This window comes from Oncorhynchus clarkii, chromosome 18, assembly GCF_045791955.1.
Source record: "Oncorhynchus clarkii lewisi isolate Uvic-CL-2024 chromosome 18, UVic_Ocla_1.0, whole genome shotgun sequence".
NCBI lineage: Eukaryota > Metazoa > Chordata > Actinopteri > Salmoniformes > Salmonidae > Oncorhynchus > Oncorhynchus clarkii.
Window position 1 is genome coordinate 14,682,148 of NC_092164.1, and position 19,910 is coordinate 14,702,057.

The 19,910-nt window shown below is 42.6% G+C and overlaps 1 protein-coding gene across 1 annotated transcript; it reads left to right on the top strand.

Annotated features, from left to right (window-relative positions):
• Positions 1-5,479: 5,479 nt before the first annotated feature.
• LOC139373049 (sodium/potassium-transporting ATPase subunit alpha-1-like) lies at positions 5,480-19,410 on the top strand. Its single transcript, XM_071113079.1, has 22 exons — positions 5,480-5,709; positions 11,199-11,315; positions 11,525-11,584; positions 12,499-12,702; positions 12,853-12,966; positions 13,062-13,196; positions 13,293-13,410; positions 13,692-13,960; positions 14,091-14,399; positions 14,856-14,990; positions 15,151-15,343; positions 15,494-15,669; positions 15,763-15,899; positions 16,105-16,255; positions 16,420-16,588; positions 16,679-16,833; positions 16,929-17,052; positions 17,763-17,908; positions 18,025-18,155; positions 18,249-18,350; positions 18,558-18,649; positions 19,153-19,410. The coding sequence occupies exons 1-22, from the start codon at positions 5,698-5,700 to the stop codon at positions 19,179-19,181; spliced, it is 3,078 nt and encodes a 1,025-aa protein (XP_070969180.1). The 5' UTR covers positions 5,480-5,697; the 3' UTR covers positions 19,182-19,410.
• Positions 19,411-19,910: the final 500 nt, after the last annotated feature.

Consider the following 19,910-nt stretch of genomic DNA (forward strand, 5'->3'; position numbering starts at 1 on the left):
CAGTCTTTTCAAACAGCTCTTAGACTTAAATGGCATTATCATAATTTTATTCCAATCTAAAATACAATATTATTCCAATCTAAAACAAAGGAATAAAACTAAGGAATATCTAGTTTTTGACTGCACTGGACCTTTAAGCACTTGATAATTTAGGATTGCACATTTTATACTCTGTTGAAATGCTGAACACTGTTATCCTTATTGAACTGTAGGATTCCAAAATAGAACACCTAAAATAACATTCTAAAACTCCCTCCCTATGGTTATATATAGAAAACACAAGGCTTGTGACACAGATTCAGATGGGTCAGTTATTTTGTTTTGATGCTGACAACAGCAAGGTTGAGGGAGGGTATGTGAGGTAGATCTAGGTTTATGATTATATATGATTACTAGGCCAGACAAACAATAAGAGAATGGAAATATGAAAACACTTGCAAACAAACATGTGAAATCCATTGAAGTCAAGCCAAATATGGCTTCAAAACAATGAGTCATACGGAACACATGCACACAATGGTGAAAAGGTATTGGTATGCCAAAGCTATTAGTCAAGGATTCCATCTGGCCGTATTTGATTACCCTCTCTCCTCTGTTTGAGCCCCTATCCTCAATTATCTTAAGGGCCTGTCTGACTGAATGGTATTCACTAAAAACTCCAAACTGGATACAGGCTTTATTATCCAGTTATGAATGAGACATGGGTTCATGTTCATTCAAAGTTTAGTGCTTTCTTAAAGGGCAATTCCGCCCCTTTTCAACTTCATATTCATTATCTCCAGCACCATACCAGTCTACATACTGTATGTGAAAACGGCACATTTATATGATCTGCGGTTAAAAAGATAAGAAGAAAGGTCCTATAAAATGCTCTGTGACATCATAGTGTAGGATTAAAAGTAGTGGTTGGAAACGACATTATTTTCCAATCGTTTGATTCTGAAATAATAAAATCTGTTCCGTTCAACTGTTCCGACCAGCAAAATAAAGGTCTGAACCGGTTCAAACCCCCAAAAAGTAACGGTGTACAATTGATTTTTTAAACATTTAGCTCAACATTAAATTACTTCACCAATCAGTGTGAATAGAGCAGCTTGCTATGGAGGGGGCAAGCCATAGTTATTTACATGCATTGTACAGACAAGTGTAGGGCACAAGATGTGACTGAAATTTTGCGGGTTGGGAGAGAGTGAGAGAGGGTGGAGGAGGAGGCTTAGCTTGAAGCGTTTATACCTACGGAGGAGCAGCTTCTATGAAGGAACGTTGAATTTCTTTGAACTTCCGGGAGTTAGCTTAACGTTGGACCAGAGCTAGCTAGCTAGCCAACAAGCTTGTGTGTGCAGAGTGGAACCAGAATTCAAATAAAAACACGTTACAGCTGATAACTATAGTATTCTTAACTAGCATTGAAAAAGTGAATCCATTCTTCTCTAATTAAAAATCTCTCTCCCTAATTTCTGAATCACGCTTGTAATGTCAGTAGGCTACAGTGGCCTATGCTTCGGAGGGGGAGGGGAAGGTATCCTACACACACGCCTTTCTAGGGAGTATTTCCTAGCCACCGTGCTTCTACACCTGCATTGCTTGCTGTTTGGGGTTTTAGGCTGGGTTTCTGTACAGCACTTTGAGATATCAGCTGATGTAAGAAGGGCTATATAAATACATTTGATTTGATTTGACACACACACACACACACACACACACACTGGCAAAGATTATCAGCTGGCAGGCAGACACTGGAATAAGTTTCTGAGTGACAGAGTGAGGGTGTCACGCCCTGACCTTAGTATTCTTTGTTTTCTTATTGTTTTGGTTAGGTCAGGGTGTGACATGGGTGATGTATGTGTTTTTGTACTGTCTAGGGGTTTTGTAGGTTTATGGGGTCGTTTACTATCTAGGTGTTTATGTATGTCTATGGTTGCCTAGATTGGTTCTCAATTAGAGGCAGCTGTTTATCGTTGTCTCTAATTGGGAACCATATTTAGGCAGCCATCTTCTTTGGGTATTTCGTGGGCTATTGTCTATGTCTAGTTGCCTGTGTCTGCACTTTTGTATGATAGCGTCATGTTCGTTTTGTTATTTTGTATAGTTTGTGTAGTGTCTGTCTTTATTAAAACTATCATGTATTCACATCACGCTGCACTTTGGTCTCCTCACTTTGACGAACGTGACAGAATAACCAACCAACAAAGGACCAAGCAGCGTGGTAAAAGGCAGCAGCAGCGATCGCAGGACTCATGGACTTGGGAGGAAATTCTGGACGGCGGAGGAACCTGGGCACAACCAGGGGAATATCGCCGTCCCAAGGCAGAGCTGGAGGCAGTGTTTATGTATGTCTATGGTTGCCTAGATTGGTTCTCAATTAGAGGCAGCTGTTTATCGTTGTCTCTAATTGGAAACCATATTTAGGCAGCCATCTTCTTTGGGTATTTCGTGGGCTATTGTCTGTCTAGTGTCTGCACGTTTGTATGATAGCGTTACGTTCGTTTTGTTATTTTGTATAGTTTGTTTAGTGTCCGTCTTTATTAAAACTATTCACATCACGCTGCGCTTGGTCTCCTCACTTCGACGAATGTGACAGAGGGCTTTGCAGAGGCGCTTTGTTACATTTGTTGTCGGACTGAAAATGCCCGGAACGTAAAATAACACTAACTGGTTCCCATACTTTTAAAATAATAGTTCTGTTCCAGAACAGTATAGATGTTCCTCAAATGTTTTATTTGTTTTACGGTTTTCTGTTCTGTGCCCTGAACCGGTTCCAACCAATGATCAAAAGTTTAACCTGCAACAAGTTTCTAGACAGAGGGAGGGTATGTTCTTGCTCCCCACATCACGGTGAATCTCATAGTGTTTGAAAACCAACTATTCATGATGTATTCGGGTAGAACTTTTATACCAATGGATACCAAATGAAATGGCCCATGGCAGACCGTATTTAGCACTAACTGAAGTTTATTTAGTGCTTTATCCGGGTAGCTGGAAAGTTGAGCATTGCAGTAGTCTAACCTAGAAGTAACACAAGCATGGATACATTTTTCTGCATCATTTTTGGACAGAAGGTTTCAGATTTTTGCAATGTTACGTAGATGGAAAAAAGCTGTCCTTGAAACAGTCTTGATATGTTCATCAAAAGAGAGATCAGCGTCCAGAGTAACGCCGAGGTCCTTCAGTTTTATTTGAGACGACTGTACAACCATCAAGATTAATGGTCAGATTCAACAGAAGATCTCTTTGTTTCTTGGGACCTAGAACAAGCATCTCTGTTTTGTCTGAGTTTAAAAGTAGAAAGTTTGCAGCCATCCACTTCCTTATGTCTGAAACACAGGCTTCTACCGAGGGCAATTTTGGGGCTTCACCATATTTCAGTGAAATGTAAAGCTGTGTGTCATCCGCATAGCAGTGAAAGTTAACATTATGTTTTCGAATGACATCCCCAAAAGGTAAAATATATAGTGAAAACAATAGTGGTCCTAAAACGGAACATTGAGGAACACCGAAATGTACTTCCTTTTCAAGAGAGGCTTTATTACTGCCACTTTTAGTGAGTTTGGTAAACATCCGGTGGATAGAGAGCCGTTTATGTTCAACATAGGATGGCCAAGCAAAGGAAGCAGCTCTTTCAGTAGTTTAGTTGGAATAGGGTTCAGTATGCAACTTGAAGGTTTAGAGGCCATAATTATTTCATCATTGTGTCAAGAGATATAGTACTAAAACACTTGAGTGTCTCTCTTGATCCTAGGTCCGCAAAGTCAGTCTTGTGTTCCAAAAATGTTGGAGGTGAAGTGCGGAAGGAATGAATCCGAGCCTCGGGCTTATGACCTGTGGAAGCCGAGGCTTCCAGCAAGGCACGGATTTCATTGGCCTTGTTAGCCGTGATTTTAGTTCTTCAATCGAAGTCGCGAGAGTGCTACTCCCCATAGTTGTTTTACCGAAGGTACCGACTGAAAAGGAACACTGCTGTTTGATGCATACAGTGAAAAGGGAGCAACTTCAACCAAAACAATGGTGCTGTTATTTGAAAGAGAGCCTGTATTTTTTGGTCTGGGTTTGCGTATGGGTCAAATGCAAAGCTGACCTTAGATCAGTCTTTAGGCCTACTAGGGACAGCTTCATCCTACTCTGAGACCAACTTGTGGACTGGTATTTCTTCCCCACTAGGGGGCATTATGCAGATAAAGAGAGAAGCGCTTCCTCTCGCTCTGCGGGGACAGGAACGTGATAGTTTCCATGGTAACTCATTTATTGGATCAGGCTCACAGCTTGTATATACAATTTGAGATATTTTTAGTTCTATCTTTGAACATGCACACACACACACACACTGTGCCTGAGTGTGCCGCTGTCTGTCCATCTGTCCATCAAGTCTCTCCAAGTAAAATTCATGCAAACGCTTTCAAGCAGCTTCTTGGGTATAACAAGTCCTAGATGATACTGCACATCGACATGAAACATGAAGCAAAGTCTTGTGTCTAAAAATATTAAATTCAATATAATTAGCATTTCAAATAGTTGTCTTTGACTTTAGTTGACCTGTCGGTGGTGGGGGAAAAGTCCATGTCTGGGTGAATGTTTTCATTAGAGTTTGTATGGAATGCTCATTATTAACACCATTTTAGATTGTCTTATTGTTGGGTGAAGCCAAAAGGAAATAAACATGTGTTGTTCTATACTATTCTATTCTACCTCACACAGGTAGAATGCTACACTAATTACAGTGACCTATAGACATGTGGTTGAATCTGCCTCTGTCTGGTTCCACAAAGCACCTCAGAGTAGGAGTGCTGATCTAGGATCTGACCCTATAATATTATTCACTATGATCTAAAGGACAAACTGATCCTAGATCAGCACTCCTACTGGAGTCCAAACTGAAGGGTGAAGTTAAGACATAAAACAGGACCTTGAGACGGGGTTAATGGTTAGGATCACTAAGTTAAAGAGTTAATAATTTGTAGATGCAATAACCTGCCATCTTCCAGGCGGCCATTATTCTTCTGACAAGGTCACATTGTCCACAAAGTGTTCATGACAGGGTCAGGAGGGAAAGTTTACATCCTACAGGGTTTAACGGCCTGGTTCGTTCAAGTTTAAACCTCCTAAAGACCAGTGATGGAGTTTACACTAAAATGATCCCTTTCCATAAATTAGGTTAAAATAAGGAATGAAGAGAGAGAGAGAACGAGTGTGTGTGTTTAAATCATGATCATTCTTAAATCTATGTGGAAATTAAGAGAAAAGGGACAAACAACACATGTAGAGTATTCTTAAAGAGGATTGAGGATAGGTTAGTATCCATTATGAGTGGTGAGAGATATCATCCTAATATGAATAAGGCTGCACAGAATAGACCAAGTGACTTTCCTTCATAAATATTTGAAGTTACAGAGACTAAAGTCCATTGTCACGCATTGGATTCAATCTACTTTATGAAGGCCGATAATCGTAAAACATTCAATAATGGGGACTCCGCCCCTCCATTCTATGTTACCATGGCAAAAAGTGCAGACGTCACGATCGAAAGGAACACTGTATATAAGTATTGGACCTTTTAATGAGACGGGGAGCTTGGATGCGTGTCCGGTAGGAGTGACACGTGTGGATAAGGGCGCATCCAGGGGCAATACATTTTTCAATTCGTTTTAAAGTAAATTGGGATTTGATTGTTCAATAAGTTTTTTTCCTCCACAAACTGCAAACATGGGACGTGGAGTAAGTGCGCTTTTTCTTTCCATCTTCACATTCCAGCTCCTCCATGAAATGCTAATGTAGCCTAATTTACGCAATTCTTAATTGTAGGCTACTTGTCAAAAGTTATATGGATTTAAAAAATATATATATAATACAGTCGAAGTTATTTTCAAATTATCACATGTACGTAGTTGGCCGCATTTTCTTTTTCAAAATGCCTGCGATGGGAGAGTGACTTCCGCATTTTGTACGCTGAACAAAAGTTGCTTTCATAACGTGTCTTGATCCGAGTGTCAATTAGGGTTAAAAATGTGTTGTTTTTAACATTGATACTGAAGATCCACAGGTTGGTTAGCTTGGATCTAGTCGCCAAGGAGAAAAGCTTGTAAACGCTACGATGATAGAATTGGCGGTGTAAGATAAGTTTGAAGATTGATACAATGTTTATTTTCATCAAAGTGAACTGCCGCCAAGGTGGCTACAAATGTAGCGTGGTCTGTTTAAATTCGAGTTGCGGGAAGTGGAGGCAGACATGCTATCTTGTGACTTGTGTTACTTTGAGATACACGGCCATACAGAGTCTGTAGTCCACTTCTGAATATAAGTGATGGTCTTTCATGGTGACTTGTAACCCGCTTGACTGAATTTTGTTCATCAATGAGAAATATAGGTAATATTCAGATACTTAATCAATTGGTTAAATGTAGTTGCGACTGTAGGCTGTTGCGAAAGTCTGTTCTTCATAAATTGAATAATAACCGTAGTCCACCCCATTCACAATATCAACCATGCGCCAAAGTCGTCAGTGTTTATTTTTTTTGTCATGCTCGTTGAAAGAATATCGTTTTTATGTAGATGGCCTACATTGGAATAATTTAACTTTGGCTGCTTAAAAGGATAGTTCTGGATTTGAGCAGGATGCCCTTATCTACTTCCCCAGAGTTAGACGAACTCGTGGATACCATTTTTATGTCTACGTTCAGTTTGAAGGAAATTTCCAACTAGCGTTAGCGCAATGACTTGAAGTAAATGGGAACACGCTAACACTAGTTAGCATTGGCTCACGAAAATACCTCGTAAGTTTCGTAATACTGGACGCAGAGACCCAACAATGGTATCCACGAGGTCATCTGACTCTGGGGGAAAATACCGAACTGTTCCTTAATAACATTTGAGCAACTGCAAAATCTCTTTAAAAAAATAAATGTATTCCACATAAAGCTTAATTGTTGTATATGGATTTGGCATATGGTTGTGTATGACATTTCTTGTGTAGCCTACATTCTGCGAATGTTCAGATAGGCCTACAATGTGTCTTTGGGAAGACCTACATCAACTACAGCCCCCTCATGTATTAATGAAAGTCACTGCTTTTAAAAAACAAACAATAGTTGTTACATTTACATTTGATACAAATCTGTCCAAGACACATGAAATCTCCTAGTTGCTCCAATGAATTTCAATACACTAGATTTGTTGTATATTCCTCTCACTTCAAGGCATATTGTTCTAGACTTGTAGAATTAAGTGTTTTATTTTAAATGGGCAATCTTTAGTCAATAGGGTTTTTGTCATCAAACCTATAAATAACTACATGCAATTTTATGGTGATGGAAAATGTATTAACTTTTGGGGTGATTTTTATTTGATGTTTTGTATATATTTTACAGCTACCTACCTGTGACTCCTGTATTTGGGTACTGTATGGCAGACTGGTGGGATATCGGGGAGGTTAATAGCATTATAAAAGGCTCGCCACTCCCTGCTGGGCAACGGATCACACGGGCACAGTGATAAAGGATGCATTCACAGCTACAGTAAGAGAGGGGTGATTAGAGAGACAGATTGGTTGTATGATGTGAATGCAGAGCAGCAAACCTCCGTGTTTTGGATTCTTTCCCTGTATGGTGGTGAACACTCTGCTCTGCCCCCACCCCTTCTGTCCTCTTCTCAGCGCTCCGGTCCAGTACACGCACAATAGGCACAGATGCTTGGACAGCCGGACTAATGATTTCCAGGAGACCACAGAGAGGGGGGGAGGAGAGAATGAGGGTGGCATAGGGCTGGAGGGACCAAAGGGTTGGTTAGAGCGGTGAGGTGTATATGGAAGGGAGACCGCTGTGAAGATGAGGCACCAGTTGCTGCATTGTCATTGTTCATAGGCTCCTGTTCAGGGGGAGCTGGCAGAACTTTTCTGAACTGATTGAATGGCAGATGGAGGAAAAATGCAGTTTTTCTGTAATGAAATGGAAAATCAAGAGGTATGATAGTATTCAACTACTCACTGTCAACAAATTGAAACGCCCAAAAGTTCCTTCCCGAAATGGAAAACCATGGCTATTGTTTCCATCTCTCAAAATAAACTGTGATGATCTGAAAACAAGGCCGTTTTCCTGTAATGTTATTAGGGCGCATTCTTTCTTTGTTATTCCACTTCTTTTCTCGCCATCTTTCATCAAGGGGGGGTCATTTGTTTTAAAGATTCCACCACTGAGTGTGATGGAAAGTGGCTTGTGGAAAATCTCCATTGTAAACAAATGAGGTCTAGAACATGTCCAAAACAAGGCCTTTTTATATGGTGAAGTAATTGGGGAATTCTTTTATTTCTCTCCAGTGTTCCATCTTTGAGCTACTATCAGGTTGTGGCCTCAGCTGACCATTCTTTCCCCCCAGGGGTCCACTGTGGAACCAAGAGACCTGCTCTCTAGCGCTCTTTAAAAAGAAAAAATGCTCTCTCTCTCTCTACTGAGGATTTCACATTCTTTCCGCTCGAGAGTCACTATGTATTAGGCATCCCTTTTGTCACACGCCACCCCATCTCTGTGACAGAGAACACATCTCACCCCCACTGCCCCTTTCTCTCTCCTGCTCAATCTCCCTCTCTGCTCGTTTGGCTTAGCTGCCTAAACATTATGGAGAGTTCCACACATTATTACACCTTCTGTTTCCTCCACTGTAATTTCTATTCCAACTGCTGAGGGAATTGTAAAAAAAAAAAAAGGTTTGTCCCATATGCCTACTCACAATCGGCATTTCGCAATAGCCATGTGCGTTCTGTTCTAACCTACATTTCAGACTAGTGCAATAAAGGAAGTTGCATCCCATTGATTCTTATTCTGCTTTTAACTGTAGTTCCTGGGGTCTTAAGGAGAAACACAGGCATTCACCATCTTTTGTTCTGTGGGAAAACCGACTCTTCCAGTGGACGTGGTGGGAGTTTTAAATGCGTTTCTTGTGAATAAATGAACTTTTTTCTAAACTGGAGAGAAAAGGGGGAGGAGAGTAACACGTGACTCGGTCCATTCAGATATCTGAGAGGTGTGGTTATGTCGTCTGTAGCAACGGGGCAAAGTCCCAGGGCGAGGAGGAGCCAATATGCTTGAGTGAGCAGCTTTTGTATTTGGCACACGTACAGGAACAGAAGCAGGAATGGTGTTCACAGGAATTCGACCCTGGCTGTAAAATATGCACCCGCTCGACCGTCTCTTATGAACTTTTGTTGATCTGGCGGTGGTGTTGTTTTAGCGTAAAAGTGAGAGGCCCCTCGTCTCACTGAGGCTCTGTTCTGTCTATCGCTGTTTTTGAGGACAGTTGTTCTTTCAAACTTTCTGTCCTCTTGGAAAGAGATGTCTTGCCGGCTTCACCCCCTTCTCCACCCACCCTGCGTTCTTGCACTCTTTCACACATAGTTGTTTCTCTTTCTGTCCCAGACTAATTACACTCACTCCCATATGCAACGTTCATGAGAACAACGATTACGCTGTTGAATATACTACTCTGAACTATGGGAGAAATGGTATGCAGACCCAAGCCATGTTTACCACAGTGGTGTTGCTCCCACTCCCAGATCAAACCATTACAGTAATTCCATATAAGAATGCGGTAAGCCTGGTATCTTAAGTGTTTTGCTAAGAGGGTCTGAATAAATTCCGTGACTGTACAGTTTGTCCAAAATAAAGTCACTCTAAAGATATATATTTTTCATTCTTGTTTTTACATGGTTCTCTATGGAGGTACAAAGCCTCATTTGTTCTCAGGCTTGTAGTGGGACAACTGTTGTTTTTGCATGATTGGTCTTGTGAGGGATTCCACACAATTGCTGACATCCACACTTTTTCTTGTTTTCAGTGCAGTAGCTTCCTGTTACGTTTTGAGAGACAGCTGAGTAATACTTCCAAAACAGCATCCTCCCTTCCTTCATTGTGGTAATAACAGATGTGTGCACTATTGGGAAAGTAAAAAGGGATATTTCCAAAACTGGTAGGACCCCTTATGTTGGATTCAGTTGTAACCAAACAACTAAGTTTAATTATCAGTCAAGCCCCTGTGACTTGGGGATCACATTCTGAACCAGGAACTGTCTGGCTTAGAGTCAAGCAGCTTTTGTGTAACCTCATAGGGTCAAATCAAGAGAAGCATGTAGAGCTCTCTCCCCCACAGCCAAAACACTTCTGAACACCAGTAGAACCTGAATAATTTATGCTCGCTAACTGCCTTACCAACGTTTATCTGGTACTGTGCATTATCCTGTTGCCGCAGTGTCCCAACACCCTCCCCTTTTCAGCCGTCTAGCTGACGCATTCTTCAACAGGTCTTTGTCCTCTTCCCAAAAGTGACCGATTTGATAATGGAGAAAGGGAAGAGTGAATGAACAATGTGTTTGCAGAAGGTGAGGTGCCAGGGTTATTTTGGACTTTCACAATGAGATGACTCAGAGGAAGAAAGTTCTGTGTGTATTCAAGACAACCGAGCCAATGGTGTGCATCTTTTCCCCTCTGGAGAGTTCATTTAGCCCCGATTCTGTAAAAAGTATTGTGACCTAGGGCCTAATAGTCTCACATTCCTGGATTGCAGTGGAGTATGTTGAAATGACCCTCGGCCCCACCCCTCCCACAGCTCTCCTTAATGACGCAGTTGTGCAAAGTGACGGTCTGTGACATGATTGTTCATTAAGCATTCCTCATGAACTTCACAGGTGCCATTTTCAAACATCTGAGTTTATTCTGCTTAGTAGTGAAAGTAATTGTGCTATCTAGCACAGGTCGTAGACTCTAAAAGGTGAAAGCCTACCGGGTGATAGTCCAAAAGGGACAGCCACAACTATCTTTGTATTTGTTGCACCATACCTGTCTAGGTCACGTTTGTTTTGTAAATGATAACTGGGCTTACGTTCAGTAGAACAATGCTACATCAATAACCCACAAGTTGTTGGGTGACTTCTGGTAAGTCATTTGTAACGGAAAAGTAGCATTTTTATCCTTTATTCAAATGAGCGAGTCTCTCATTGACTCAATGAATTACCTTTCAAGAGTTGGGCCCCCAGACAGGTTTTATTCATACCTCAGAAACACTATGGGAAACTAAGCAGATTCTGCATCAGGGGCTTGAGTTGGGTGAAGATTTTATTTTCTCGGGCAGAGCTTTAAAAGGCCTCTTTCTACCTATTTTATTATATGTTAGTATATTTTTTTCTTATCTCTCCTAACAATCTCTTCTTGACCTCTCTGTAGGAAGGACGGGAACAGTATGAGCTGGCGGCGACCTCTGAGCAGGGAGGCAAGAAGAAGAATGCCAAGGCCATGAAGAAGGAGAGGGACATGGATGAGTTGAAAAAGGAAGTTGATCTGGTGAGTCGGCTTCTCTCACTTTCATTCTCTTTCAGGACCTGGGAAGTTAATCTTTAAATCACAAGTCTTGGTCACTCGTGTGTTGATGTCACTGACTTGGTGTCAAGCTTGGCGCTGCATGTAATGATGTACTGTATGTTTATCTCGATGGTGCGGAAGTGCAGTGCAATATGATTGCCAGTGACATGTTCCTAATCTCTGTCCCATAGGATGACCATAAACTGACCCTGGATGAGCTCAACCGCAAATACGGCACCGACCTTAGTAGGGTAAGTCTGGAGCTTCACTCATTTTCATTTCAGTTGGCGATTCATTCATCTCCCCTGCACTGTTTTCTGTTAACAAATTAGTTGTTTATCGACCACAGCTGGAAGGCAATTCAGCTCGGTTCTCCTCAATTTGAATAGTTTCAATTATTTAATAGAAAAATTAAGTCAAGTGATGGACCTCAAAGTTCTGCTCAAGTTATGGGTTTCGGACTCTTGGGATCTCTTCCAATTATTAAACCGTGGAAGAAGAGGGTCATCATAGGCTTGGATGTGACAAATATCTAAGGCAATACGACAGCTGCTTTATCCCTCTTTTACATTCATACAAATGGACTCTTGATCATGATTGGGAGATCAAGGGGAATAGTAGATTACCGCCTCCAAACCTAGCAGCGCAGCCGAGTGGTCCTTTTGAATAATTCACAAGCAGCAGGCTCATAGCACCTCAGCCCAGATTTAGGATGCGCTCAATCCCAGCAGAGTAGATGGCACTGTTTTCATTGTTTGCAGCGAGTTGCCTAGCAACTGTCAGCACCTCAACTCTCTCCAGAGCCCCATTGACTTGTTTCTCTGTTCTCTGCCTTATGTGAAATTAGAGTTATGACTTGGCCCTGCAGTGTCTCTGTCTGCCACTGACAGACCTCGTAGAGATATTATTGTGTTGACAATTTGCTTCCTCTCTCCTTATCACATGCCGTGAGAGAGAATCTCAAGAATGGAGGGGGGGGTACCCAGATATGCCCGACTATAGCAACATACTTGATTTAAAAAAGCAAGGGTCGATAATGGTATACCCTTAAAAGGTTGGGTGGGAGGGAAGCACCCATTTATTTTAAAATTAAGTATCCTCCTACAGCATCTTAATTTGAGGTCTCGACATGTAAAGTAACACAACCAATTTTGTATTTCCTCAGGGGTTATCCAGTGCTAAGGCTGCCGAGAACCTTGCCCGTGATGGCCCCAATTCCCTGACCCCTCCTCCCACTACCCCTGAGTGGGTGAAGTTCTGCAAGCAGATGTTTGGCGGGTTCTCCATGCTGCTGTGGACTGGCGCTCTCCTCTGCTTCCTGGCCTATGGAATCCAGGCAGCCATGGAGGATGAGCCGGCCAATGATAACGTAAGATTCCAAGATGAAGAATGTTGCTTTATTGACATTGTGATGGAATTGAAAGCAGATGATGCTTGGGTTTTGTAGTTCTTTTGTACTAGTGTTTGTGCGGGGGAGTTAAAATTAAGTTAACACGTTCTGCATCTTTGTCCCACACAGTTGTACCTGGGTGTTGTACTCTCTGCTGTTGTCATTGTTACTGGCTGTTTCTCATACTACCAAGAGGCCAAGAGCTCAAAGATCATGGACTCCTTTAAGAACCTGGTCCCACAGGTACTGGCTGTTTTAGAAACACTTCTTTTGAAGGTGTTTTTTCCCCCCCCTTATTGTTACATTCAAAGATTAATCTTGTGTCCTCTACCTTGTAGCAAGCCCTGGTTGTCCGTGACGGTGAGAAGATGAACATCAACGCTCAACAAGTGGTGGTTGGAGATCTGGTGGAGGTGAAAGGTGGAGATAGGATTCCCGCCGATTTGAGAATCATCTCTGCCAGCGGTTGCAAAGTGGGTACTTTAAAATCCTCTTGCTCCAAATACGTCACGTTCCACCCATGTCCGTGCCATTCATTATTGTATTAATCTAATTCCCTCCCCACTTAGGTGGACAACTCCTCCCTCACTGGTGAATCTGAGCCCCAGACACGTACTCCGGACTACTCCAATGACAACCCCCTGGAGACAAGGAACATTGCCTTCTTCTCTACCAACTGTGTTGAAGGTACTTTGCTCAGATGAGAAACAAACCAAATAAAAATAAATTCTGCCCAGGGACCACAGATAAAAAATAGCAATCTAGCTAAATCTGGTACAAGGGCATGTTGTACATGGTCCCTGGCAAATAAATAAAACAAACCAAACCATGACTGGGCTATCTTTGATGAAGTCCTGTTGCTGTATAAATTATGTCCACCATTTCTGAGGTTGAATCAATGTCAACTGCTGTTACACAGTAGTCAATATGATGTCCTGATTGTTAAATGAAATCTGCATTTCCTGCAGGAACTGCCAGAGGTATTGTCATCAACACTGGTGACCGCACGGTTATGGGTCGTATTGCTACCCTCGCCTCTGGCCTGGAAGTCGGACGTACCCCAATCTCTATTGAAATTGAGCACTTTATCCACATTATCACCGGTGTGGCCGTCTTCCTGGGCATGTCTTTCTTCGTCCTCTCCCTCATCCTCGGATACTCTTGGCTGGAAGCTGTCATCTTCCTCATCGGAATCATTGTCGCTAACGTGCCTGAGGGTCTCCTGGCCACTGTAACTGTGAGTACAGTCTTTCGGGTGTGCTTCCCCCCCCCCCCCCCCCCAAACACTTCACATATGGCTCCAGAAACCAGTACATTGCCAATTTTGTTCGACAGACATGTTGAGTGACTTTTGGCTTTCTCCGTAGGTGTGTTTAACTCTGACTGCCAAGCGTATGGCCAAGAAGAACTGCCTGGTGAAGAATCTCGAAGCTGTTGAGACCTTGGGCTCCACCTCCACCATTTGCTCTGACAAGACCGGAACCCTGACTCAGAACAGAATGACCGTGGCTCACATGTGGTTCGACAACCAGATCCATGAGGCTGACACCACAGAGAACCAGAGTGGTACTTCCTTTGACAGGAGCTCTGCCACCTGGGCTGCCCTGGCTAGAGTCGCTGGCCTGTGTAACCGTGCCGTCTTCCTGGCAGAACAGAGCGGTATTCCTATCCTTAAAGTAAGTTTCTCATTTCCCCAGAGTGAATTGACAACAGTATACACATGGAGCTATCGACAGGAGTTCAGCATATAAAGCTGCTGAAAAGGCTCAACAGGGGTGTCTTTCACCTTATGTAATTCCTCTCCTGTTGCCTGAATACCTCATATTGCCTCAGCCCTCGCAATCCCCTGGAATATAACCTCTCCCTCCGTTAATCATCTCACCTTGGACTAGCTGTGATTACCACACTTAATTTCACCCCTTATTTTCAGTTTCTCTTTGTCACTGTCTGAGCCCGGTAGAAGACAAAATCTTCAAAGATTTCCTTTTCATTAAATCTGTTTAAATTGATGGAGGGCATTTTAATGTCTTAAGCCACATAAGGATATACCAGGTCCTCGGAAGTGCTAGTGTGTGAAAGAATGTGCGGCATACCACGTCCACTTCATCTGCCTACTCGTTTCCCTCTCACAGAGAGATGTGGCTGGTGATGCCTCAGAGTCTGCCCTGCTGAAGTGTATTGAGCTGTGCTGTGGGTCTGTGCAAGGCATGAGAGACCAGTACACCAAGGTTGCTGAGATCCCATTCAACTCCACCAACAAATACCAGGTAGGTCAATGGCACGGTAGCACCATGCAACACGAAATAAGGGGATATGTTTCACTGTAAGTCTTTGAAAACCCTTCCCTTTAGCACAGAGATCAACATTGTTATGCCTACTCTGGTAATCTGTTTTCAAAATGGCTGCTCCTATAATTTTATCCTTTAGCTTTCAGTTCACCTGAACAAGAATGAGGGTGAGTCCAAGCATCTGCTGGTGATGAAGGGAGCCCCTGAGAGGATCCTGGACCGCTGCTCCACCATTTTGATCCAGGGCAAAGAACAGCCTCTGGATGACGAGATGAAGGACTCTTTCCAGAACGCCTACATGGAACTGGGTGGTCTGGGAGAGCGAGTGCTGGGTAATAGTCATTTATTTCAGTCATCACTAGCCAATACTACTGTATATATTTTTTTCCATCTGTGCTTTCAAATGATCCAATGTGAGGTGTAAAATTGCGCGTTTGCTCCTTTTTTCAATTCACATTTTTTTCAATTTTGTATCCGTCTAGGGTTCTGTCATTTCCAGCTCCCTGATGACCAGTTCGCTGAGGGCTTCCAGTTCGATTGTGAAGAGGTGAACTTCCCAACTGAGAATCTGTGCTTCGTTGGCCTAATGTCCATGATTGACCCTCCCCGTGCTGCTGTGCCTGACGCTGTAGGAAAGTGCAGGAGTGCTGGAATCAAGGTATGGCAATATCATACTAAACACAAGACTCTTCAGTCAATCCACATAGCAGCCACTGTGATCAGACCACTCCTCTTCCCTTCCTTCCCTTAGGTTATCATGGTCACTGGTGATCATCCCATCACTGCTAAAGCCATTGCCAAGGGTGTGGGCATCATTTCTGAAGGAAATGAGACTGTTGAAGACATTGCTGCTCGTCTGAACATTCCAGTCAATGAAGTTGACCCTAGGTAATACAACAAATATTTAAGTTCTGTAATTGGAAACAACTGTTAAATGTAGAGAAACAGGAGTTTTTCATTTTTGAAGGCCTTCTCCCAAAGAATTAATTCAGGCTTGAATGTCAGGTCCTTTTCATGAGTGCTTATAGACGTTATAGAAATGTCTTCATATCAATGGGATTTTCCATAAATAAAGGGTACATTTTTTTCCCAGGGATGCCAAGGCCTGTGTGGTCCATGGCGGTGACCTCAAGGACCTGAGTGCTGAACAGTTGGACGACATCCTGAAATATCACACAGAGATTGTGTTTGCCAGAACCTCTCCTCAGCAGAAGCTTATTATCGTGGAGGGCTGCCAGCGCCAGGTAATATTCAGCTCAACTTAAAGACACTAGGCCTATCTCACGAGAGGTAAACAGAGTGACTGTAGCGTAGATAAATTCCTTTAAAATTAAAAATGTGTTTACCAGTTTTCTCTCTCTAGACTTCTCTCTCCATAGACTCAAACACCTCTCCTCCTTATCCACAGGGTGCTATTGTAGCTGTGACAGGTGATGGTGTGAACGATTCTCCTGCTCTGAAGAAGGCTGACATCGGTGTTGCTATGGGTATCTCTGGATCGGATGTATCCAAGCAGGCTGCCGACATGATCCTCCTAGATGACAACTTTGCCTCCATCGTGACTGGTGTCGAAGAAGGTAGAAGCAGCATTTCAGTGGATTTAGAATGTTTGGGGTTCCTTCTATTCTGCATTATTTTCACTAACGTTATGTATGTACCTTTCCTAGGCCGTCTGATCTTTGACAACTTGAAGAAGTCCATCGCCTACACCCTGACCAGTAATATTCCAGAAATCACACCCTTCCTCTTCTTCATCATCGCCAACATTCCACTGCCCCTAGGGACCGTCACCATCCTATGTATCGACTTGGGAACTGACATGGTGAGGAATTTGTATATTTAAGATTTTTTTTATTCTAAATCTTTGTTTACCGTTCAGTTTTATTCTAATTGTTGAAATCGTCCTCAACTTTCCAGGTCCCTGCCATCTCCCTGGCCTACGAAGCTGCTGAGAGTGACATCATGAAGAGACAGCCCAGAAACTCCAAAACAGACAAACTGGTGAATGAAAGACTTATCAGCATAGCCTACGGTCAAATCGGTAAGACCGCTTTTCACAAAGCCTGACTTGCGCAAAACAAAGTGTTTTCATTCTTAGATGAAAGATGAACATCTCATACACCTCAAACTGGATTCTAACTCTTAAGTTGACTGGGTGGTTTTGGGATCAGCTGGAAGTGGGGTATGCGCCAGAAATAGCCTCCCTGGTGATAAGAGAAGGGGTCTCTGAGTGATTATGGGATGTCTCTGGCTCAAGAGTTTCACACTTTGGTGATGGAGCCAAAAATAGGTTTAAACCAGAGGTTTCCACGTGAGCGGGACTTTCCTTAAGAGGAAACACTGATATGGACAGCATTCACATACTGCGGTTGCATCATATCATGGGTCGCGAACCTCTCCCACCAACGTGATACTCCTTGGGAATCACTGTAGGGCGGCAGGTAGCCTAGCGGTTAGTGTTGGCCCAGTAACTGAAAGGTCGCTGGTTCCGAATACCTGAGCCGACAAGGTGAAAAATCTGTCGCTACCCCCTTGAGCAAGGCAGTTAACCTTAATAAGCTCCAGGAGCACCCTACTACTATGGCTGACCCTGTAAAACAACACATTCTCCTGCACCTGTCCGGTGATGTGACAATCAAACTTTAAACCATTTTTTTTATGGAGATTGATGCAACATAGAAAACCAACAGACAGAATGACATGGATAGAATCTGATACAAATGCACCATCTGTCTCCCCATCTCTCCACAGGTATGATCCAGGCTTTGGCTGGGTTCTTCACATACTTTGTGATCCTTGCTGAGAATGGGTTCTTACCCTCTAGACTGCTAGGTATTCGTGTGGACTGGGACAACAAATTTTGCAATGACCTGGAGGATAGCTATGGCCAGCAGTGGGTGAGTATGCAGACACCAATGTGCTTTTCACAAGCCTTGTTGATTGGTCTGATTGTAGATGATTAGCTGACTGTGTTTTGACTGTTTCTCCCTCTGTTGCTGACTGTTTCCCACAGACTTATGAACAGAGAAAGATTGTGGAGTTCACCTGCCACACAGCATTCTTTGCCAGTATTGTAGTTGTACAGTGGGCTGATTTGATCATCTGTAAGACCAGGAGGAACTCAGTCTTCCAACAAGGAATGAGGTGGGTTCAGTGGCCATTTTGAAGAGCATCGGCTGTTACTTTTTGTTGTCAAAGAAATTACTTGATTTTAAATGCTGCTTCTGTCCTCCTCAGGAACAAGATTCTCATCTTCGGCCTGTTTGAGGAGACCGCCCTGGCCGCCTTCCTGTCCTACTGTCCTGGGATGGGCATCGCCCTCAGAATGTACCCACTCAAGTAAGTAAAGACCCTTCAGTTAGGTACACTTCATCTCTTAATTTTTTATTTTTTTTAGTACCAAAAATACTTAACTCTAAGAGGACTTCTATTAAGCTTAGCTATGTGTTGCTTAAAATGTTAAGGTCTGTTCTTGACGCATTCTGGTCTGGAGTCATTTCAGTTCTGTTATTTTTGTTTTATGTTTTGTTTTTCTTTTCTCCTTAGACCCAGCTGGTGGTTCTGCGCCTTCCCATACTCTCTCCTCATCTTTATTTATGATGAAATCCGAAAACTGATCATCCGACGCAGCCCAGGAGGTGAGGCTAAATCCCTTTAGTTATTACTGTGACGATCTGTAGTACTTGTTTATACAATTCTTAAGGTCAGTTTGGCTCTCAAAACCACAAGCTTTTCCCTCGTTCTCAGGAAGATAGTAAGGCTGCATATTTAGGTAGCTTTACTATCTGGCAAACAAGTGAAGTCTGTAAATCTTTAGTGCATCTGAAAAATATGCTGCTGCTTAGTCAGTGCAAGACAGTGGACACAGACATGTTTGGTGGTCTAGTTCACTCCATTGACAACAGCTGATGTAAAAAGGGCTTTATAAAATACATTTGATGTGAGTAAACCGGTATGCTATCAGAGACTAAGTTGATGTGAAAGACGTCGGTCACTTGACTGTCTTCCTCAGTGATCGTCTGAACCACACACGGATAGTTAACACGATCATTGTTTATGTATGCTACAGCCTTCCTTAGTCCACCTGTTTTACCAGAGGTAATTGATCTCTAAATCCTGTTTTCCATCTTCTCTGTTTTAGGTTGGGTGGAGAGGGAGACGTACTACTAGAAAGCATCCCGTTTGCATCGCTCAAGTTCTTGCATGGTTGTTTTGCTGCTCGGAATTTTAAGTTCTGTAAAATGTGGATGTGTTTTTATATAGGGAATGCGTGATACTAAAACACTGAGATCGAGATGATGAACCAAGACATTTGACATTGTGTGCCTTGTTTCTGGAACAGGACCAATTTTATACATGTTTTTAACAGTAATATAAATAAACTTTCAGTCAGCTCCCACTTTGGTGTGTATGGTTTGTGCATGTGTGCTTGCACGTTTCCTCATTGCAACTTGGAGACTTTCCAGAATAAACACAGCATCAACAGATCTTCAGGTCCTTCTTTTCCTATCCTTCCTGGAGTCTCTCTCTGTTTTAACCATGAACACTGCTATCAGTGTGCAGTCAACGAACACCAGCTAGTTGTTCACTGTCATTGTAGTACAGAATGTAGACTGTATTTCATGTCACCTTTTGACCCATTCACAACACACACTTTGTTATCCATCTACTGCCTGACATTAAACACTAGCAAGCCTGTGTCCGAGCAACCGTCTATCAGAAGCACAAGGCAAGACTTATCAACTGGCAGCACTTGAGTATAAAAACCCTGCTGATAACATTGTGGCTTAATGTATATTTCATTCAAACCCACTGTATAACGCTTACAGTAGCAATGCTCTCCTGTGGGTGGGTGTTTACAAAATAAATATATTTTTTAAATAAAGTAGCTATGGAATG